The sequence below is a fragment of the Nomascus leucogenys genome, chromosome 22a, assembly GCF_006542625.1.
Source record: "Nomascus leucogenys isolate Asia chromosome 22a, Asia_NLE_v1, whole genome shotgun sequence".
NCBI classification, from domain to species: Eukaryota; Metazoa; Chordata; class Mammalia; order Primates; family Hylobatidae; genus Nomascus; species Nomascus leucogenys.
In genome coordinates, this window is record NC_044402.1 from 55,926,630 (window position 1) to 55,949,773 (window position 23,144).

The window sequence follows — 23,144 nt, forward strand, 5'->3', positions numbered from 1 at the left end:
CCTGCCAATGAACTATGAAGACGGAATCAAGGTCTTAGAAAAGATATAGTTATCTTAATCATTGACCTAACTTGTGGATTTTTCTCCTTGAACTCTTCCTCCCTGTTCCCTTTACTGGCTGTTGTTGCAAGATGGTATTACCATATTTAACTGTTAACTACTTATTGTTCCTCAGGTGAAAGAACTGCCTATCCTACAAAAAGAACTTATAGAAACTAAACAAGCATTGGCCAATGCCAACCAGGATAAAGAAAAACTTCTTCAGGAGATTAGGAAATATAACCCCTTCTTTGAGCTCTGAAACCAGTGGCTCAGCCATCTGTGCCAAGGAGAGAGGCTATCACCAGCAATAGCACCACCTAGGACAGAGGGCACTGTCCAGTGCTGAATAAGTCACTACGGATGCCAGAGGGACTGGGGAGCACTCACTTCACTTGTGTGGGTGTGCTTTCCACTAGCTGTTCTTACCTGGACTGAGGACAAGGGCAAAGCATGACTGTATCCCAGGAAACTGGGGCTTGCCCTGTGTGTGGCACAAGCATCATGTCTTGCCTGTATAAAGCCTTTTGGCCCTCTGTGTAGTAGGTGGAATCTTCTCAACACTGTAGGGCCATTTCACCTCATGGTTTCATGGCAGGGACATTTGCTTCCTTCACAAGCCTGTGTGAACAAGCAACAGTACCCACTTCCTTGGTCACCCACAGAGCCACCAAAGATTCCATGTCCCAGAGCTTTCCATAGCAGACCTGAAAAGTCCATGACTTGAGCTTTGGCCATGGTAGTGGAGTGGAACAGGAAATAGCCCAGCAGAGGAGTGTGGGGGAAGGGGGCAGGAGAGGCACAAGAATAAGGGAGACCTGGACTCTGCCTTTTTGGGAAAAGGAACCAAGATCATAGCAATTTGGCTGATAACACAATCAGATTTTTCCAGGTTAAGCTTCCTTTCTGTTATACTTTCATCATTGTGGTGCTGTGGTAGAAAGTAAACAACAGTAGTGGCTCAGTCATTTAATCTTTCCCCTCTATAATATAACTTCCTTGAAATTTAAATCTAGAAAAAATTTCTGACTCTGAGCTAGGTTGGTGGCATGATAGGCCAGGGGTCAGTGGGGGAGCTTGCTTCTGAGCCCGCTGTTGTCCTCCTGGAGTCCTGCTAGTCTTTCCCAGCTGTGCTGAGTGGCTCTTCTGTCTCCCTGGGGTCCCTGGCACATCTGCTTTCCCAGCTCTGTGACCTTACTAGTTCTCTCCTCAGCACTCGGTGGTTTGGGAGCTGAAAATGTGTTTTAAACTTTTACATAAACAACTCAACCTGTTGCCTCTCACTTCCCTCCATCACTGTGGCTTTTAAAAATCATGTATTTTGACTCAAGTAAAAAAAACACAAAAATCCCTCATCCCAGCTAGGTTTTGCCCCCTGCCCTAGAAAAGAGCTATTTCCCCCTTTCTTTCCTTTGAATTCTTCTCCAACACTATCCCTTCATTCATACTGCCCTGTGATACGCTTGAAGCTGTGTTGATTGGACAGACGTTCATCTGCTAACTTACCTTTACTTGGCAAGATGGTAAAATAGTAATTTAGTGATGTTACTAAAGTCTCGACCATTCACCTTTCCATACTGAAGGAAAGGTGAAAAGGTTTCTTCTATGGGAACTTATGCTTGACTTGCATACTCTAGTTTGATGAGGTTAAAAAGAAACGTGTAATTGCAGTGGTGTTTACAACTAATTGATCACAACCAATCATAGATTTCTTTGTTCCTTCTCCACTCTCAACACTTCATTTGACTAGAAAAAAAAATGTATTCACCAAGGAACAGGACCCAATTTGTTCAGACTTTTGTTAAGTTTCTTTACTAAGGCAATTTTTGAAACACCAGTTACTGTGGGATGGTGGGAATTTTTCATGCTTCAGAAATAGAGACTTAGGAAAAAAGAAACATCTTTCTGGAGAAAATGCTAATGGGAAGTTACCTAAGGCTTGATGCTTGGTTCAACCTTATTTAAAATTTTTATAAATGACCTGAAAGTAGGATTTTACAGTGAAATAAAATGTCACTACTTCCAGGCAGTGAAAGGTAGACTAGAAGAGGTTTAAAAAACACAAAACCGGTCGGGCACAGCGGCTCACGCCTGTAATCCCAGCACTTTGGGAGGCCGAGGCGGTGAGATCATGAGTTTAGGAGATCGAGACTATCCTGGCCAACATGGTGAAACTCTGTCTCCACTAAAAATACAAAAATGAGCTGGGTGTGGTGGCGGGTGCCTGTAGTTCCAGCTACTCGGGAGGCTGAAGCAGGAGAATCGCTTGAACCCGGGAGGCAGAGGTTGCAGTGAGCCGAGATCACGCCATTGCACTCCAGCCTGGCAACAGAGTGAGACTCCGTCTCAAAACAAACACACAAAACCACAGAAGGGTTACAATAAGCAGGGCTGAGAATACTCAGAAAACTGACAGGTGAGGTTCAACATAATATAAGGAAATGTACTTATGGAAGAATTATCAACTGATATGCCTGAACACTGTTAGAACTCAGGAAAGAAACAAGTATTGCTGAGGGGGAGGAGAGATCAACGTGCTGCTGTGGCCAAAAGCCTAACTGCCCTTTGGGCATCATCAGGAAGGGCTTTTGGAGATAATAGAGAACAGCACCTTTTACAAAACCATGGATATGTCTTGATCGGATTATCTGTGTTTCTAGTGACCTTATTTACAAGATATATGATAAAGGGAGGAAAGGTCCAGAGAACAGCCAAAATTATCAGGGGATGGAGGTATATCCATATGAGGACACATCTTTAAAATATAGACTATCCTGCAAAGATGAAAGCAGAGGGGAGTTAGATCAAATATCCAGTCAAAAGCAAGGACCTGGTCCTGTACTACTAGCTCTAGGGCTCTATCTCATAGTCTTAGTAAAGAAAGCACTTCTCATAGCAAATCAGAAATGTAAGGAGCTCATTGTCTTTAAGAAGGGATGCCACCAGAAACTATACATGGGTGCAGGTTTATGAGGAATCCTTGCATGACGGCCTTCTACAAGGAATTATAGAAAAGTAGGGCTGCTTGGTAATATACAACTGAGAGAGTAACTGTGTCCCTCGACAAACTACTCCTTAGTGCCTCTTTCAAAGGCAGAATGTTGATCTGAATGGATCACTGGTCTTAAGTATGGCATCTCTAATGTTCTTGAAGGGGGAGGAAGGAGATCTGGTAGCTGGAAAATATAATTATTCCACCTTAGGCTCACCTGAATTGGTTTAAAATCATACTCTGATTCTCTTCTCATCCCTTCCTCCCCTCACCCACCATATACTTCTGGCATCCCTCCATGCAAAGAAACTGTCGAATAGGCATTTCTTGGTATACCTTTACCTACACTTGTGCTTGTGGGGTGGGAGTAAAAACCTATCCAGTAAGTACCAAGGCTAACCTTCTAATGGCTGGAGCTCAGTTAGGTCTCTGGGCTCTCTAAAGGAGTCCAGAGCTCTTGTCCATGGGACAAATGGAGCCTTAGAATTTCTGGCTTTCCTTATGTGGCAGCTTTGGCCTTTGTGTCTTAAAATTCTCCCTCAGGAAATGTGATAGGGGATATTATCCCATGAGATTTTAGTAGAAATCAGCTTGCCTAATTTCATATTCCTGTTCATAATGAAGAAATGTGAAGTGGTGGTAGTCCTCAGGATTAAGTGTAAAGGAATATATGCAGGAAAAAGTAGCAGTGTCAGCCCTTTTGGACTGCTTATGATTTCTACCTTAGAGCTACAAGACTTGGAACAAGAAATAACAATACCTCAAGAAAATGTCTGGAGAGATAGCACCACTGTCCCTCAAAGACTTCAACCACTGCACATTACCAATTCAGCTGTGAAGCATTTACAACTGTATTATCTGTGATTGTCTACATTTCCTGTTTACATGCATGTGCTGGGGTTATGCTTTAGTGTGTATGGACTAGAGTTTAAATCCTGTCTTTAACTGGGCTGCAAGGATGGCTATCAATCCCAAATTCTGTTTTCAACTCACTGGAATAATTAATCTAGTTTTCCTGATATAAAACAGGTGGGTTGTATTCACATGATGGCTGCTCTTTACCATGTATTTCATCTGACCCTCATTTTGCCATGGACCTCAACCTTTATGTCCGCTTTTTATGGTTCTGAAAGGAATGGCTCCCGTGTATGCAATATACAAGGGATAAACACCACCCCTCACATACCCCTGTAACTTAAAAGCTTCCATTTAACTCACTTAGATTACTTTCCCCTTAGTGGTAAATGGGTTGGGGGATGGGTGGTAGTGGAAAGAAGGTAGTTTGAAATATTGCCATAGTAATATGGGAACTTTTTATTCCAAACCTTTACCCTAGCTTTTTTTTCTCTCTTAATATTTGCCTAAACTTCTAAAATCAGTTATAGTAAAATCATAAAACTATGGAAACAACTGAACTTTGGTACACAAGTTAGTTCGAAGACATCTTGTTATCTGAGAACAGTAAAAGGTGTGTCATTGCCTCATGATTTATCGTAGTCATTACTAAGGGTTTCAGAGAGAATCTGGTGTGAAGCGCTATCCTTTCAGAGACTAAGGCCTTTACCTAGTCGCTTCCCTACCTTCTGTCAGAATAGGAATATTCCCATGCACCTCTGGGTAGGTATAGGTAGTAGCTATTGAATGGGGATTATTTTCCCCATGGCACAAGGGGAAACACTCTTGGATAACCTTTAACAATGAGGCTTTGCTAAGTGGCCAGACTTGGGATTTGATCTTCCTCACTTGTTATTAAGTTTAAGCCTTATTCAGTATCTCTAATTGCAATAGATATAGTTCCTGTGACTTCTAAAAAAATTCCTGGTAGAGCTGAGAAAGTATCTTTTTTGTCAGTGTATTAATTTTTGGTCAAGATTTAGCCTGAGTCTTAAAGCATTTATTCGTGGAATGCCCCACTGAAGTGTCTTCTCCGTTGGCTAAGTACATGTTTAAGGCCATGGGTTTTAATGTGAGATACTTTTAGTATCTAATTCTGTTTCCCCCACTGAGGGTGCTAAACAGAATTAGAATCTTTACTAAGACATGCTCAGGAAAGCTTCACAAGAGAACAGCTTCAAAATCTTTCTCCCTATGACACTGAATGGTAGTGAGGAAAGAATTCTTGGGGATGCCAATTACATACAGTAGCCTTATTACTGCTAATCACTGTCAATAAAAGGTCACTTCATTCACCTCTATTTGAGGAAAACAATGAGAATGTATCTGATGAACTAGAATCCTTGTCAGTATTGGGGAAATTTTAATGTTGCAATATCTAGTCAAACTTTGAGTGTACTGGTTCTGTGAACCACCTGAAAAAAAAATTAAATGTATTAAACCATAATGATTGTTGTATATCTGTTGATAAGAATCTGAAATATATGGGCTTTTATATTGTTTATTTTCATCTCAGTCTTGGGGGGAAAATTATTACACTTTTTAACAGTGCTTGAAGTACTCTTTTATGAGATAAAATTTTAATGGTTCTACTAGAAAAAGAGCTCAAATTTTCACAAAATAGCCAAAACCAGTTGTATTGGAACACCAAAAAAGAATGATCAACTTCCCATTCCAACCAGCTAGATAGAAAATGAATACACCTAGGGCAAGTTGGAAAACAGTTTAATGATCACTCACCAAAATCCACAGGAGAATCTTAAATGTTTACAAGCACCAATTATTCCGCTATTCTTGCCATCACAGCATCCTTCATGGTAGAGTATCACAAGTCAAAGTTTCTGGTTGTTTCATCTACTTAAAACCAGATGTAAGAAACAACCTAAGTCTTAGCAACTTCAGGCTTCAATGTGAAACCATTAAAGCCCTCGGCACTTTAGGAGGCTGAGGCAGGAGGATTGCTTGAAGCCAGGAGTTCACGACCAGCCTGGGCAACAAAGCAAGACCCCATCTCCATAAAAAAAATAAGTTAGCTCGGCACAGTAGTGTGTGCCTGTAGTCCTAGCTACTTAGGAGACTGAGGCGGAAGGGTCACTTAAGCCCAGGAGTTCAAGGCTGCAGTCATGCCGCTGCACTCCAGCCTAGGTGATAGAGCAAGACCCAATCTCAAACCAAACCAAACCAAACCAAAACAAAACTCTCTTGGAAAGGTTTTCTCTCTGAAAGAGTTTCCCTGTCCAGAAGATGCTTACGGCCCACACATCTTCTTCCAACTGGTCAAGACAGTTAAATAATTCAAAATGCCCCAAGAGGTCCCAAAATTTAGTCAAGGCAAGTATCAATCAGGCTACATACTTTCTAGGTGTGACAAATATCAGAGTTTTGAGAAAGACATTAAAATCATCATGGAATCCTTGGAGGCCTGAGATACTAAAGCACCAATGCAGACAGTCTTCTAGGAAGTCTGGAACCAATACTTCTTCCATCAGTAATATAGGCCTTTCTAGACTTTGGTCTAGAAGAAGATGATTTTTTTGTGCTTTGAGTTAGGGATCTGTCCTTTTGACTTTAACCTTCTAACGGCTTCCCTCATATGTTTGGGTTGTAGTGGCGGCATTTCTCCCCACTTCTCACACACATCCAGTGCTAAACAGAGGGTAAGGAGAAAGTCTGATTATCACACAATAATTTACTAATTACATAATCCTTTTGAGTCCTGTAATTCTCGTTAACTTTTCTTAAGCTTGCTAAGGAAATAAACCAAGACATTTTTCCTTTTTAAGAGAATATTAGTTTTAGTATAACATCTCATAACAGGCTTTATCATAGACAACAGTTTAAAATATATTTCCTATAGGCCATATGCTGTGGCTCATGCCTATAATCCCAGCAGTTAGGGAGGCCAAGGTGGGAGGATTGCTTGAGCCTAGGAGTTCGAGACCAACCTGGGCAACATGGCAAAACCTTGTCTCTACAAGAACCAAAAAATTAGCCAGGGGTGGTGGTGCGCACTTGTGGTCTCAGCTACTCAGGCTGAGGCAGGAGAATCACCCGAGCCCAGGAGCTCACTGTTGCAGTGAGCTGTGATCGCATGATCAAGGCACTCCAGCCTGGGTGACAGAGTGAGACCCTGTCTCAAATAACTACATAAAAATAAAATTAAAAATTAGCCAGGTGTGGTAGTGTGTGCCTACAGTCCCAGCTACTTGGGAGGCTGAGGCAGGAGGACCCTTTGAGCCCAGGAGTTTGAGGTTGTAGTGAGCTATGATCACACCACTGTTACCATCTCATTTTGTACACCATCTTAATTTGTGATTTGTAAAAGGAAAAATAAAAAATATTAAAAAAAAAAATAAAGATCACACACTGCACTCCAGCCTGGGCGACAGAGCAAGACCCTGTCTAAAAAAATAATAATAATTTAAAAGTATATATCTCCTGCTTAAAAATATATATATATATATATTTCACCAGCTAGAGTAGCAATGGGAAACAGCCAGGCTTTTTACTCAATAAAGGGGGCAGGCAGTTCCCAGGGATCACAACATTAGGGACAACTCACCATCCCACACAGGTCACCCCTGTGATTGCTTTTCTTGTATCTTTTCTTTTGGCAGCAGAAATGAGCAAAGTCCACTGCAGAAAATACAAAGTCTACTTCTGTCACCCTGGGCTGAGGAAAGGAATCAGGGAGGGGATTTCCCAGATGGTTCCTTGCCATCTGTTATTGAAACTTGCAAGGAATAATGGTCATGTTCTCCTAAATACAGAACTCCCCACTTGGTCAACTTCAAGTGCAAATGAGAACTCCCACAGGTGCTTTAATAAGCTCCTGTGTATAGATATTCTTAAAAATAAGACCACCACAGGTACAATCCAGTATTTGTAACCAACACTACTCACCTTCTTCTACCACCTCCCCGACGAAAACCTTGGAAATACCAGACATAGCAATAACAACATTCTGAGACACAGAGGTGCCAGTGATGGACTGGATCAGCTTGAAAGAAGGACAAAGACTCTGTGATTACAATAGTCAAAGATTGGCTTTGGAACACAGTACCAAGTAATTCACAGAAAAAGGTAAGATAACTGAAGTGCATTCTTTTTTTTCCCACCTAAATAATCCACTGACTTGTCTAACACCTCACTTCAAATGCCAATGGACATGGCTCTTGAGTTCAGTTCTAAAACATGATGGAGATGAAGTGTGGTAGTCCATCCTTACCCTTTTGATGGCTGCCTTAGGGAAAGCTGAGCGGCGATACATTTCATAACGGTTCAGCTGCTCCTCAGAAAAAGAAGAAACCAGGATTCTAAACAAAGATCCAGGTAACTAAGTTAACTTACATGAATGAATACACAAGATATTATTAAGTCAATAAAAGTCTCAGACAATTAAAAAATGAATTCTTAAGGGGTCAATGGCATTAGGCTTGGTGCCTTAAGGAATGAAGATAAAACACTTCTACTCCAAAGGAATTTGAGAAAACATAAAATAAAAACTTCTTTTCTTACCTGTTAACAAAAAGAATAACACTGGGTCACTGTATCATACTACACAGACTGTTTTCAGCATTAGACACTATCTCCATAAGTCTACCTTACTGAATTTCACACTGATGGTAAAAATTTAATATACAAATTTATAATCAAACCAGTAGTTTTCAACATTAACAGATTTAGGGGAAATATCTGCAAAATATGTGGAAACAGTTAATACTCCTAATGTATAATTCTTTCAAGTGAATAAAGGGGCCATATCAATTTTTGAAAATGAACAAAGTATATGAACAGGAAATTTACCAAAATACCAATGGTCAATCAACATGGGGGAAACAACCTTCATTATTAACTAAGAAAATATTATTTTCATAGATAACATTTTTAATAAATCAGACCACTATTAAAAAAGAATGGTATTAGAATATGGGACACAAACTCACACATGCTGGCAGAGTGAACTGGAACACCTTTTTGGAGAGAAATTTGGAAATACATATGAAAAGCCTTTGAAAATGTTCATACTATTTGAATTAGCAATTACACCTCTAGGAGTTTATCTTAGAAAGTAATGGACAAGTATGCAAAGATATGTCCAAAGATCCTCATTATAATGTCAAAAGTAAAAATACCCAACCAGAACCACTATAGGGATTGGTTAAATTATAGTTCAACAACATAATGGGATACAATGTAGCCATTAAAAATGATGATTTATGAGCATATTTACTGACATGAAAATATTTAGCTATACATATCAAACATCTAAAAAAAACTTTGAAAAGGTACATACTCAAACATTATACCCAATTATATAGTTAGAGTGAACTCTGTGTGGTGAGTTTATGGGTAATTTTTTTCTGTATTTCTGTATTCTCTGAATTATTTGCAATGAGCCCATACTACTGTTACAATCAGAACATGTAATAAAGCTATTTCTATTTTTAAGAAAACTATGACCTAGATGTTTAATTAGTGACATGGAAAACATTCACCATATCTAATGTGAAAAATAGGCTACAAAACAGTGTTTGACATTTGTGAAAAAAAAATTTATAGATATATATGTATAGAAACTATCTTGAAACTTTTAATATAAGCAAGATATATCTCTGTGGTAAGGTGATTATTTTTCCTTCTTATCTATTTTTTTTTTTGAGACAGCATCTGGCTCTGTCGCCCAGGCTAGAGTGCAGTGGCGCAGTCTTGGCTCACTGCAACCTCTGCCTCCTGGGTTCAAGTGATTCTTCTACCTCAGTCTCCCGAGTAGCTGGGACTACAGGCACCCACCACGACGCCCGGCTAATTTTTTGTAATTTTAGTAGAGACGGGGTTTCACCATGTTGGCCAGGCTGGTCCCGAACTCCTGACCTCAAGTGATCCGCCAGCCTCAGCCTCCCAAAGTGCTGGGATTACAGGCGTGAGTCACTGATCCCGGCCTTCTTTTCATTTATTTATATTTTCTATGCTGTAACATAATTGTTTGAAAATATTGTTTTTGGCCGGGCACGGTGGCTCACACCTGTAATCCCAGCATTTTGGGAGGCCAAGGTGGGCGGATCATGAAGTCAGGAGTTCGAGACCCACCTGGCCAACATGGCAAAACCCTGTATCTACTAAAAATACAAAAATAAGCCGGGCATGGTGGCGGGAGCCTGTAGTCCCAGCTACCTGGGAGGCTGAGGCAGGAGAATCGCTTGAAACCAGAAGGCAGAGGTTGCAGTGAGCAGAGATCGCACCACTGCACTCCAGCCTGAGCAACGAGAGTGAAACTCCGTCTCAAAAAAAAAAAAAAAAAAAAAAAAATAGAGTCCGGGCGCAGTGGCTCATGCCTGTAATCCTAGCTCTTTGGGAGGCCGAGGTGGGCAGATCACCTGAGGTCGAGTTCAAGACCAGCCTGGCCAGCATAGTGAAACCCTGTCTCTACTAAAAATACAAAAATTAGCTGGGCATGGCGGTGCATGTCTGTAGTCCCAGCTACTTGGGAGGCTGAGGCATGAGAATCGTTTGAACTCAGGAGGCGGAGGCTGCAGTGAGCCGAGATCACACCATTGCACTCCAGCCTGGGTGAAACAGTGAGACTCTATCTCAAAAAAAAAATTAAAAAATTAAAAAAATAACATAACATAATATAACATTAGAGAAAGGGTTTCACTATGTTGCCCAGGCTGGTCTCAAACTTGGGCCTCAAGAAATCCTCCCACCTTGGCCTTCTGAAGTGTTGGGATTACAGGCGTGAGCCACCATGCCCGCCATAATGTATTAATTGTTTTATTTTCTTTTGAGCTTATAAAAGAAAATTTAAACACCAAGAAAAATTTATTAAATTTGTGTGGTCAAGTGACAGCCTCGAAATGGGGAATGATAAGAAAGTGACTTACTGCATCTTCTGAATCTCATCTTCATCTACTTTCTGCTTTTTCTCTTTCTTTTCTTTGGTATCTATTTTCAGTTTTTTGGCTGCAGGAGTAAGTAATGATGAGTCTTCCCTTTCAACTGTTGTTAAATCTGAGACATCCTGACTCTTGAGCTGGGAAGATGAAAGAAACTCTATTATATATTTGGCCTACTTTCCAGGCTTGGGCAAAGTAAGAAGACATCATCCTTATTACAAAACAACAAATCCATTTACTGAGTAGTTTTTCAGTTCTAGGCACTGACTGTACCATCAAGGATAAGATACAGTATCTCTCCTAAGGGAAGATTATGGCTCAGCCATGGAAAGGAAACCTGCTAAATAATCTAGTTTTCCAGTTTGGCTATGAGCACAGCTCCAGTATCTGTTTACAAGGGTAATGAAATGCCAAGGATCATGAAAACCACTCTCCCCCTGGGCCCACTTTTCTGACCTTATTCTTTAGAGGGGATGTCAGCAAAGTCCCCTCCATCCAGCCAGCTCTTCTGCTTCCAGATCTATAGATCTCTTTACTGCTGATAATTCCATATAGAAAGAATATTAAAAAGGAGGCCCCTTCTCATCAAAACAGTGTTTATTTCAATTTGGGACTTTCAAGTGAGCTTCTCACATGTAGTGCTCTTTTGTTCTTATTCTTCAATCCTACTGTTTCATGCAAATGTTTATTTCACATTACTAGTCTTTTTGAAGATAGGTTTGTCTCTTATTATTTATATCTCCCCCCATCAGCATTTAACACAATTTTACTTATGCTGGATGTTTAATAAATGGCTGTTTAAACCCCATTTAAAAGTAGGCAAAGACACTTCTCAAAAGAAGACATACCTGTGGCCAAAAATCATGAAAAAAAGCTCAGCATCACTGATTAGAGAAATGCAAATCAAAACCATAATAAGATACCATCTCATATCAGTCAGAATGGCTATTATTCAAAAGTCAAAAAATAACAGATACTGGCAAGGTTGTGGAGGCAAAGGAAAGCTTTTAAACTCTTGGTTGGAGTATAAATCAGTTCACCATTGAGGAAGGCAGTGTGACAATTCCTTAAAGACCTAAAGACAGAATTACCATTTGACCCAGCAATCCCATTACTGGGTATACACCCAAAGGAATATAAATTGTTCTATTATAAAGACACATCCACACTTATGTTCACTGCAGTGCTATTCACAATAGCAAAGACATGGAATCAACCTAAATGCCCATCAATGATAGACTGGATAAAGAAAACGTATTTTCCAGTATACACCATGAAATACTATACAGCCATAAAAAAGGAGATCATGTCCTTTGCAGGGACATGGATGGAGCTGGAGACCATTATCTATAGCAAACTAATGTGGGAACAGAAAACCAAATACTGCATGTTCTCACTAATAAGTGGGAACTAAATGATGACAACACACGGACACATAGAGGGGAACACACACTGGGGTATATGGAAGGGTGAAGGGTGGCAGGAGGGAAAGGATAAGGAAAAATAACTAATGGATACTAGGCTTAATACCTGGGTGATGAAATAATCTATACAGCAAACCCCTATGACACACATTTACTTATGTAACAAAACCTGCACATCCTGCACATGTACCCCTGAACTTAAAAAACTGGCTGTTTAATAATAAAAATCAAATCCAAACTTCACCCCCTCTGACTTAATGTAGAATCTTAAGTATACTATAAAACTCATTAATGAGATTTAACTTGTCCCTAAAGAGGAATTCAAATTTAAACTCATAAAGGAATAGGTGGGATGAAGGTAGTCTATCTTTGACAATCTTTTCAATTTCTTTTTAGTTACTGATTTATACAAATTTTCTAACTTCTTTGTGCTTCAAGTTTGGTGGTTTGTATTTTCCTTTAAAAAAATCACCTATTTTTGTCAGATTTTCACATTTATTTGGCCTAAACTTGAACATTAAATGTCTTTATAACTTTAAAGATCTCCATATTAGTGCCTATAACCTTTCATATTTTGTAATGTTATACATTTACATTTTAAATAATCAGGTTTTAATTTTATCATTTATGTTTTTTAGTGTGCTAATTCATTAGTGTCTACTTCTATCCTTATTAACTCCTTGTTCCTACATTCTTCTGATTTATTTTGTTCTTTATCTGTTTGTTCCCGCCCCCGACTCGCTCTGTTGCCCAGGCTGGATCATAGCTCACTGAAGCCTCAAGTGATCCTCTTGTGTCAGCCTGCTGGGTAGCTAGATCTGCAGGCGTGACCCACTCCACTAGGCCCTTTTTCTGGTTTCTTGAGTTAGGTGCTTATTTGCAATATCTTCTGGTTGTTAATAAAAATATGTAAGGCTACATATTTTTCTTTAAATAAAGCTTTGGCCAATCCCATATAATTTGATAAAGTGTTCTATTAATTTCTTTAGTCTGAAGGCTATGTAAAAAATAGTTTAAAATTTCCAGGGAGTTAGTTCTTTTTTGGTGGGGGAGAAGCTTTTTGTAGTTAATTTCAAGTTTAATGCATTGCATTAACAAGATGTGGCCTGTTATGATTTCTACTTTTAAGAATTCATATTTTTCTTTGTGGTCTGGTACATGATCAATTTTTAAAAGTGTTTCAGAAACAACATAATTTTATCCTCTGTTCGGTGCAAATTTAGATATGTAGTGAGCTCTCTGTGTACTAAGCTAATTATTCAAATCTTTGCTGTCCTTGACACCTGTTTTAAAGTTTCCTTCTTGGCCAGGCATGGTGGCTCCCAACTGTAATCTTAGCACTTTGGGAGGCTGAGGCGGGAGGATTGCTTGAGCCCAACGAGTTGGAGACTAGACTGGGCAACATAATGAGACCTTGTCTCTACCAAAACAATATTTAAAAAACCTTTAGCTGGCCGGGTGCGGTGGCTCATGCCTATAATCCCAGCACTTTGGGAGGCCGAGGCAGATGGATCATGAGGTCAGGAGTTCAAGACCAGCCTGGGCAACTTGTGAAACTTGTGAAATCTCAGCTCTACTAAAAATACAAAAATTAGCTGGGCGCGGTGGCACGTGCCTGTAATCCCAGCTACTGGGGAGGCTGAGGCAGGAGAATCGCTTGAGCCTGAGAGGCAGAGGTTGCAGTGAGCCGAGATTGCGCCATTGCACTCCAGCCTGGGCAACAGAGCGAGACTCCGTCTCAAAAACGAAACAAAACAAAACAAAAACTTTAGCTGAGCGTGGTGCAGCATGCCTGCAGTCCCAGTTACTGGGGAGGCTGGGATAAGAGGATTGCTTGAGCCCAGGAGGCAGAGACTGTGCCACTGCACTCCAGGCTGGGTGACAGAGTGAGATCTTGTCTCAACAAACAAACAAAAACTGCCTTAAAGGAGCTCGCAGTGAGCCAAGATCACGCCACTGCACACTGCAGCCTCGGCGACAGAGTGAGACTGGGTCTCAAAAAAAAAAAAAAACCTGCCTTAAAATACTTTTGTCAAATGTTCTCTTTTCCTTTTTCTTTCTTTCTTTTTTTTTTTTCGAGACGGAGTCTCTGGTACCCAAGCTGGAGTGCAGTGGTGCGATCTCGGCTCACTGCAACCTCCGCCTCTCAGGTTCAAGCGATTCTTGTGCCTCAGCCTCCTAAGTAGCCAGGATTACAGGCGCCCACCACCATGCCCAGCTAATTTTTGTATTTTTAGTAGAGACGGGGTTTCGCCATGTTGGCCAGGCTGGTCTCAAACTCCTGACCTCAGGCGATCCACCCACCTCCGCTTCCCAAAGCGCTGGGATTACAGGCGTGAGCCACTACGCCCAGCCAAATTTTCTTTTTTCTAAACTTGATGCTCAGAAAGCCTATTTCCATCTAATCTACTGTTCACCCACGATCTCTCTCTCTTTTTTTTTTGTTTGAGACGGAGTCTCGCTCTGTCGCCCAGGCTGGAGTGCAGTGGCGCGATCTCGGCTCACTGCAAGCTCCGCCTCCCGGGTTCACGCCATTCTCCTGCCTCAGCCTCTCCGAGTAGCTGGGACTACAGGCGCCCGCCACCACGCCCGGCTAATTTTTTTGTATTTTTATTAGAGACAGGGTTTCACCGTGGTCTCGATCTCCTGACCTCGTGATCCGCCCGCCTCGGCCTCCCAAAGTGCTGGGATTACAAGCGTGGCCAGCGCGCCCGGCCCACCCACGATCTCTTAAATCCCTTCTAGCTCTAAGACCCCAAGATTCTACTTCTAGAAGTGTAATCCTGAGAACGATGAGTTTCTGGTCCTGACCGATGCTCAGCTAGGCAACACTGCTGAACTCTCTGTAGTATAAAAACACCAGACCCAATTGATGGGTCCCTGATCACCGGGTGCGGTGGCTCAAGCCTGTAATCCTGGCACTTCGAGAGGCCGAGGCGGGCGGATCACGAGGTCAGGAGTTCCAGACCAGCCTGGCCAACATGGTAAAACCCCGTCTCTACTAAAAATACAAAAATTAGCTGGGCATGGTGGTGTGCGCCTGTAATCCCAGCTACTCGGGAGGCTGAAGCAGGAGAATCGCGTGAACCCGGGAGGTGGAGGTTGCAGTGGGCCAGAGATCGCCCCATTGTACTCCAGCCCGGGCGACTCTTTTATAGAGTTACAGGTTAAGTTGAACACGATTGTTGTCTTAACATCTAAGAGGAACCATATTGCGGTGAAAGGGGTGCTACGAATCCTGGGTTTTAGCTCTTGCACTACGTCTCAGTGTGACATTGGATCCCAATTTCCTCACCACCAAAGCCAACGGGCTACTAAAACTCCCTTAGAAGTAGCTTTAATCCCTAAAGACAAGACTAAAAATATTTACACAGTGCTTGAGCCTCTGGAACCGAACCAGCACTGGAGTTTTGTTTGGTCGTCCCTTCTCTTCCCCCTCAAGATTAACGATCTGGAGGGAATTCTGGTGAGTTCGAGTTCTCGTAACTTGGGAGGGACTAACCAGAAGCCCGGCGAGCAGCCAGTAACACAATCTCTGGGTATTCCTTCAGCCTTATCAATACATCTCTTCCTACCTCGCCTTCCTCCGCTGCAGCTTCTTTCAAGTCCGCATCTGCGTCTCCGTCAGTTTCCTCTGGGATTCCATCCGTGTCGGTAGCCCCCGGGTCCCCGGGCGCAGCGGCCGTCTCATCCGACTCCCCTGTCTCTCCACCTTTGTCGGAGGGCGACTCGTGGGCATCGTCCATCACGGATAGGATTGGAAGGGAGAAGAGATCGCGGAAACGTCTGAGGCAGAAGCTCGGAACCCCGAGCTGCACATGCCAGGATCTTACTTCCTGTCGTCGCGCAGCGATGACATCACCCCTACCTCTCTCCTGAGGGGTCATTTTGAGGCGCGCGTAGAGAACTAGAGGACTCATTTTAACTTTGGTTTGGCGACAGTGGGAAGCGGGAAAATTGGACGTAGAGTTCAGACTATGGATCCTCCTCGCTGGGAAACCAGCACTTGTGAAGGAGCGCAGTTTTGTTTACTAAATAACTTTTTCCTTTTCGCCTGTCTAAAAATGCAATGTCAGTTAATCCCTTCGTTAACCCCTCAGAGTAAAGTTGGGGGACTGGGAGAAAACTCAGTTCCGTTGTATGGCGGTGTCGTGGAATGGGGCTACCCGGGATTGGTAAACTTTCAGGCAAGGACTCAACCTTGTATATTTCAACTGGCCCGAAACCGCGGGCCTGTGTGTACATAGAATTGCTAGCATTTCCCCTCCATTCCGCAAGCACCTTAACAACGAAAAGTCATATAGCTTGAGCAGAATTTATCCAATTCATTTATTCATCCACAACTATTGACTACGTACTTCGATTTAGAAACAGTGCTAGTACTGGGGAACAAAACACACACAGTTTCTACCCAGTTAAATGATTTTTTTCAGTTCGCCAGTACTCAAGATTCAGGTTTGTTTCTACAAGTCTGACACTTTTCTATCAGTTTGGTTAATCTCATCAAAACTAGGAGGAAAGCCTAAAGAGAGGAAGGTGTCTCCTTTGAACATTTTACTTTAATGAACTAGTTCATGTACTGGGAGGATGAAGTGGTGAGGATATTTCTATTTTAAAATTTTCTTCTCTTCCCTCATTGAGATACGAGGGGGAGGGCGTTTTATTCACCTTGGTATGACTAGGTCCCCGCACCTATTACATATTTAATTTATGCGTGCTGAAAGAATGGACTTGGAAATGTAGGTGCGCGTTACCATATTTATCTCTTTGTTTCTATGCTGCCTGGACGAATTACCGTATTTCCTGTCCCAGGAGCTCCCAAAACCTTTGGGGAAGCAGCGCACTTCGGGAGGCGCGTACAGGTGGGCCTGTTTGTCCCTTTCCACTTGTATAATGGGGGCCCACAAGGCGCTGTCCCCATGCCCCGAGAGGCCTGTCTCGGCACAGCAAAGTCCACCTGCGCTGGTCCGCGGAGCCCCGCCCAGCTAGGTGAGCTAGGGGGCGGGGCGCGGGGGCGCGGTGACGCGTGACGCCGGATCCCGGAAGTGACGCGCTCGTGGGGAAAAGGCAGGGAGGGGGTGGTGTCCCCAGCCGGTTTGGGGGGTGCGTTGCCCGGAGACGGAAAGTTTGGGAGCCTGAGCAGGCTCATCTGCAGCCCCGGGGAGGGGGTCCAGCGGGTGGCGGCCCTGGGGATGGGGAAGGAGCAGGAGCTGCTGGAGGCGGCCCGCACCGGGCACCTCCCGGCGGTGGAGAAGCTGCTGTCCGGGAAGCGGCTCTCCTCAGGCTTTGGGGGCGGCGGCGGCGGCGGCGGCGGCGGCTCTGGGGGCGGCGGCGGCGGCGGCAGCGGCGGCGGCGGCGGCGGCGGCCTCGGCTCTTCCAGCCATCCCCTCTCCAGTCTGCTCAGGTGGGTACGCGTCGGGGCCGGGCCGCTGCCTGCAGACCCCTTCTCCCCGACCCGTCTCTTGGGTCCCCAGAGAGATCGGGGGTCCTGAGACTCGGGCGGGGTGGGCTTGTGGCGTGCCCGGGGCGAGACAGGCGGCCCGCGGGCCAGGGTACCGGAGGGCGCGCGGGTCCGAGTCCACGCTGCTCCGGGCTCGCCTGGTCTCCCCTTCTGACCCGGCTGTGAAGAATGGTGGGAGTGCCCAGGTGGCAGCCTCCGCCGCATGGCACAGCCGGGGTTCACCCTTGCTCGCTACAGGGTGCCAGCTGAAGTAGCTCACAAAAGCCAATTAAGAGCAAATATGTATATCATATATATATATATATGATCTCCCTCACCTGCAGAAACTCCTACGCCTTGTAGAATCTCGAGGCTCCTCTGGAGGAAATTCTATTGATTTTCTTCTCTTAGGAACTTGGAACCTTCCACCAGGCTACACAGGACGTCGCTTTTTTTTTTTTTTCGGAGACGGAGACTTGTTCTATCACCCAGGCTGGAGTGCAGTGGCGCGATCTCGGCTCACTGCAACCTCCGCCTCCCGGGTTCAAGCGATTCTCCTGCCTCTGCCTCCCGAGTAGCTGGGATTAGGCGCCCGCCACGACACCCGGCTAATTTTTGTATTTTTAGTAGAGACAGGGTTTCACCATGTTGGCCAGGCTGGTCTCGAACTCTTGACCTCAGGAACCGCCCGCCTCGGCCTCCCAAAGTACTGGGATTACAGGCGTGAGCCACCGCGCCTGGCCCCTCGCTTTTGTTTATATTAAAATTGCCTCTGGATATATCATTTTCAAGATGTTCGTCTTTGAGCCTCTCTTGTGCTTGAAGTTCAAATTGTAGTTCCTTGTAGTGAACCTCATTGGATTAGTCTAAGTGGCATATGCAGGATTCATCCGGGGGCTTATTCATCTAGAAATAAAGGCAGAGACTTATTTAGGAAACCGAGGGATGCTGTAAACTTTTCCAAGGTCTATTGTTAAACGCTTCAATCTGGAGCTGTAAGGACCGAGGGGAAAACATCAGTTTTGTGTGGCTTCGAAGGGGGATTGGAGGTGCTTTGTTAGTGTGAGTTAAATGTGTTGGTTCAGCAGCGCTTTCATAGCCTGATTTCTTTTTCCTTCCTTGTTCTTTTGAGGTTTTTAAGAAGTGGAAGTTCATTTAGAAATGGCTTCGTTAGCTTTTGTTCCCCATTACTTTCTGTAACTTCAGTTTGAGTGAGCTTGGACCATATAAGCCTAAGGCGCTAATAAATTGTTATTAATAGATATTAAGCACTGAGTACCAACCCAGGTCTTTACAGGAAGATTTTAAAAAGCAGTATAAGTAGGTACTTAAGATTTGTTGAAGAAATAAAAGTATCAGTTGGAGGACAATAAATTTCTAAATAAATGGATGGCGGATGGTATTACTCGGTGTAATTGCTAGCAGCTCAGATAACAGAGACATCATTTAGGGATGGAGTGGAAGTCAGGGCCTCCAAAAGGAGGGAGACTTAAGCTGGCCTTGAAGGATGTGAGGATTTGGGTAAGTGAGTTATGATGGGCATGTTTCGGGTGGGTACCGCATGATCAGAGGCACAGAAATGAGAACGGAAACTTATTTGGTGTTCCTTAGGCAACAGAAGAACTTCCTGCCTGGACCCTTGAGAGGCTGGGCATAATAAAGGTAAATAATAATGGATGGGTATACTTCCATACATCATGTTTATATTCTCAGTCCCTAGATCAGTGCCTGACAACTTACAGGTGTTCAATAAATGTACAGTGAATGCATGAATTGGGTTTTGGATCTTACCTGGATTTGCCACTCTGCAGTTCTGATGCCTGAGAGGTGACAAGACTGTACAGGTTTGGAGATGCCTCTGTCTTTAATGAGTTGATGACATAGCAGTTGGAGATTTTCCAGAGACATCTTAACCCTCAGCATATCCTGCTAAAGTGAGAAGTTTCTCATATCTCCCACCCTCAAGTACAGGTCAAATTATTCTTTTTTTTTGGAGACGGAGTCTCGCTCTGTCCACAGTCTGGAGTGCAGTGACACTATCTCAGCTCACTGCAACCTTCGCCTTCCTGGGTTTGAGCGTTTCTCCTGCCTCAGCCTCCCAAGTAGCTGGGACTACAGGCAAGCGCCACCACGCCCAGCTAATTTTTGTATTTTTTGTAGAGATGGAGTTTCACCGTGTTAGCCAGGCTGATCTCAATTTCTTGACCTCGTGATCCGCCATCCTCAGCCTCCCAAAGTGCTGGGATTACAGGTGTGAACCACCGTGCCCGGCCTCAGGTCAAGTTATTCTTAACACGCTCACTCGGAGACTGTTGAAACTCTGCTGAGGATTTAACTGCCATATAGTTAATACAGTTAAGCAAGACTAGGAAACCTGTTGAGCACAATGCTTCTACTTTCAGCCTCTTGTTGATGTGTCCTGTCTCTGCCATAAAGTGTGTTAACTCTCTGTTGCCTAGAGTTAGAGAGCTGGCTCACCTTGACTTGCTTCTGTGTCTTTTGTAGAGAGGGTAAATGCCTAAGAGCTTCCCAGCCTCTCCTTCCTGTGACTCCTAGGGGCAGGGAGGATCTGGAGGCACTAGTTACACTAATTAGAGGTGACTCTGGTTAAAGCTAGTAAAAGATTTCTGAGCAAATGAGACCATGCCTAGGTCAGTATGTCCTGGCTTTTTAGATGTGGACATAGTGCAGGGTAGGTTACTTCTATTCCCAACCCTCTCTCCCCTCTAGACCCTGGATTATTTAATGAGAGCTGTGGAATCATAGCTTCAGATTTGGCCTTTGTATTAGCGGCCATATTCTACCCCTACTTGTACTGCCAACTGTAACTTGCCTTTGTCCAGGTGTCTGAGTGATGAAGTAAAGCTGGCAGGAATAGGAGCTTACAGTTGCAGTGGAATAACTGTTCCAGACCACACGTGTTTGGGTATTCAGCTGTTTGTGTTCCCCCATCCCGTCTTCCACAAAGGCTTTGTGTTTATTCTTAAGCTACAAAATGCCCTCTTCTCTTACCCATCCCTTTTCCTCTACACAGCTTGGGCTTAGGATTTTAACTTCTTAAAGCCCTTCCTGATGACCCTAATACATACAGATCTCTCAAGCTTCCATGTCTTTGGAGCACATCATCTGTAGTATACTTTGCTTGCCTAGCTTTCACAGTTGATCGCCTTGGCCTGTCAGTATAATGTTTACATCTAGCAACCCTCACCAATTGATACTATACCTGAGAATCAGAAAGTCAGCAAAGAAGATTTCTACTAGAAAAACATGTTGTTATAAACTTTGTGTTCTTCTAGCCTTCCTTATTTACTGGATATTTATTCAGAGACAGTATAGCATTACATTTAAGACCACTTGCTCTTGTGTCAGACTTCCTGGATTCACATTCCACTGCCACCACTGACTAGCTGCTTGACATTATTCAAGTTAACCACTTTGATACTCAATTTCTGCATCTGTAAAATGGGGATAATACGATCTGCCTTATAGATATCATCTTAGATAATGTGTGTAAGGGACTTACCATAATTCCTGGCATATTCTAAGTCCTCAATCTTAGTCATCCTCAGTTCAGCACATACAGTTTTGCCGTGTTGCACCTGTTCTGTGCAAAGTACCATACCGACACATTATTTATTTTTATTTTTGTAGAGATGGTGTCCCACTATGTTGCCCAGGCTAGTCTCGAACCCCTGGGCTCAAACGATCTTCCTGCCTCAGCCTCCCAAAGTGCTGGGATTATAGGTGTGAGCCACAGTGCCCTGCCTGACACATTTTAAATGGTGTTTTTTCATGCTTGGGGATCTGTTTTCCAAGCATGGCAGATTAGAAAGAGTAAGTAAGGGAGAGGAATCATTCATATACCCAATGTTTACCGATGATGTACTTTGTGCCAGGCCAAGTGATTGCTAGATGCACTGCACAATATGTCTGAGACCTGGGACATTGTAGGTGGTCTATTAGAATTAGCCCGTCTCTTCATACATGTTCTGTTCCCTTACAGAGTTTATAGTAGTATGATACATCTGTGTGACAGGTCAACAAAAAGGAGACAGAGAAAGCATACAAATTTAGCATAATTTATCCCACCTCCCGGCTGTTTGAATCTATTAACATAGGTGTATATAGCCCTATATACCTATGTAAGCCCCAAGCATCAGTTTACTCTATCTTTGTGCTATGAGTTATGTTTATTATGACTGTTAGCCATCAGATAAAGATTAAATTATGCTCAATATAGCTTGTTAGTGAAAGAAGAAAAAAATATAGTTTTCTATCCAAAATGTTTTAAATATAATTTTTGTTACTTAAAAGGATAAGCAATAGATTATCTAGAAAGCACAGTTATCCAAAATGTCTAGGCTTACAGAGGCTCTGGATTGCATGGATTATACTTTATATAATACTCATTTTCTAATTGTTTAATGGATGCATGCCTTCGGTCTATACCTTGGGAGCTTGGGATAGGCATTCTATCAAACTTCTTAACTTAGAATATTTTTTAGCTCTGGGCACGTAGCAGGCACTCAAATTCTCATGTAACAAGAGAGTTTGCTATGTTTAGAGTTATAGTGAAATACTGATTTCCAAGAAAGAAACTCTTGTATAAGAATATAAGATTTGGTTAAAAGTAAATTCTGTCAACTAAAAGGCCAAAAAGATCTGAGAAAAGGAAATGTTAAAACCAATCATGACCGGGCACAGTGGCTCACCTTTGTAATCCCAGCACTTTGGGAGGCTGAGGCGGCTGGATCACTTGAGCCCAGGAGTTTGAAACCAGCCTGGGCAACATGCTGAAACCCCATCTCTATGAAAAATACAAACATTAGCCGGGCGTGATGGTGTGCGCCTGTAGTCCTAGCTACTCGGGAGGCTGATGTGGGAGGATTGCTTGAGTCTGGGAGGTTGAGGCTGCAGTGAGCCAAGATTGTTCCACTGCATTCCAGCCTGGGTGACAGAGCCAGACCACGTCCTCCCACCACCCCCCCAAAAAAAGGAAGAAAAAAGAAAACCAGCCACAGTAGCTTCAAACTGTAAATTGAGTTATGAACTAAATACTGATGTATATGAATGGAAAAGTAAAGTGAAATGTACTTCTTAGGGTTCAGAAGCACAGAGAAACTAAACCAAAGATCACAGTTGAGGAGATTATGTCATGGTTTAGGAATATTTTATGCTTAATTTCTCAAGCATGAGAAGGGTGAATAAGAAAAGAGGATGCCAAGGAGACTTGCTGGAGAATCTGAAAATTTATAGAGAGTAGGAATGAATGTGGCTGTAAACTAATTTTTATGCTGCCAATTTGTTTGGGGAAAAAAAGAAAAAGAAAAAACTATTCCAAAACAGATATGAATTTCCCAAGATGTGAAAATGTTCTGAAATAAGGAATGAAACATGAAAAATTTTGAAAAATGGACCTCATTTGGAGGATAATAACAGATTCTCCCAAATGTCAGAAA

At 43.0% G+C, this 23,144-nt stretch overlaps 3 protein-coding genes across 9 annotated transcripts in view; 2 read left to right on the forward strand and 1 right to left on the reverse strand.

Moving 5' to 3' along the window:
• The window catches only part of UHRF1BP1 (UHRF1 binding protein 1), an 85,720-nt gene extending 80,348 nt beyond the window's left edge, over window positions 1-5,372 (forward strand). The window contains exon 21 of the mRNA XM_003278823.4: window positions 176-5,372. Coding sequence (XP_003278871.2) covers window positions 176-301 — 126 coding nt within the window. The 3' untranslated portion in view covers window positions 302-5,372. The remainder of the gene's footprint in view (window positions 1-175) is intronic.
• A 261-nt stretch (window positions 5,373-5,633) lies between these two features.
• TAF11 (TATA-box binding protein associated factor 11) lies at window positions 5,634-16,117 on the reverse strand. 3 transcript variants are annotated; one of them, XM_030803320.1, is made up of 6 exons: window positions 15,821-16,117; window positions 10,810-10,958; window positions 8,872-8,898; window positions 8,154-8,241; window positions 7,829-7,925; window positions 5,635-6,571 (listed from the first exon to the last, which is right to left on the reverse strand). In XM_030803320.1, exons 1-6 carry the CDS (start codon window positions 15,989-15,991, stop codon window positions 6,441-6,443), a joined length of 663 nt encoding a protein of 220 aa, XP_030659180.1. In that variant the 5' UTR covers window positions 15,992-16,117; the 3' UTR covers window positions 5,635-6,440. The 3 variants fall into 3 exon arrangements, with proteins under 3 accessions (XP_003278873.1, XP_030659180.1, XP_003278874.1); XM_003278825.1 differs by lacking the exon at window positions 8,872-8,898 and having other exon boundaries at window positions 5,634-6,571; XM_003278826.2 differs by lacking the exons at window positions 7,829-7,925; window positions 8,872-8,898 and having other exon boundaries at window positions 6,515-6,571.
• A 1,178-nt stretch (window positions 16,118-17,295) lies between these two features.
• Window positions 17,296-23,144, forward strand: part of ANKS1A (ankyrin repeat and sterile alpha motif domain containing 1A) — a 204,557-nt gene continuing 198,708 nt past the window's right edge. For 3 of the 5 annotated variants that reach the window (XM_030802653.1, XM_030802654.1, XM_030802655.1), the window contains exon 1: window positions 17,312-17,649. In XM_030802653.1, coding sequence (XP_030658513.1) covers window positions 17,438-17,649 — 212 coding nt within the window. In that variant the 5' untranslated portion in view covers window positions 17,312-17,437. Of the gene's footprint in view, window positions 17,650-23,144 lie in introns of all 5 variants that reach the window. The other 2 variants (XM_030802657.1, XM_030802656.1) reach the window with 2 other exon arrangements.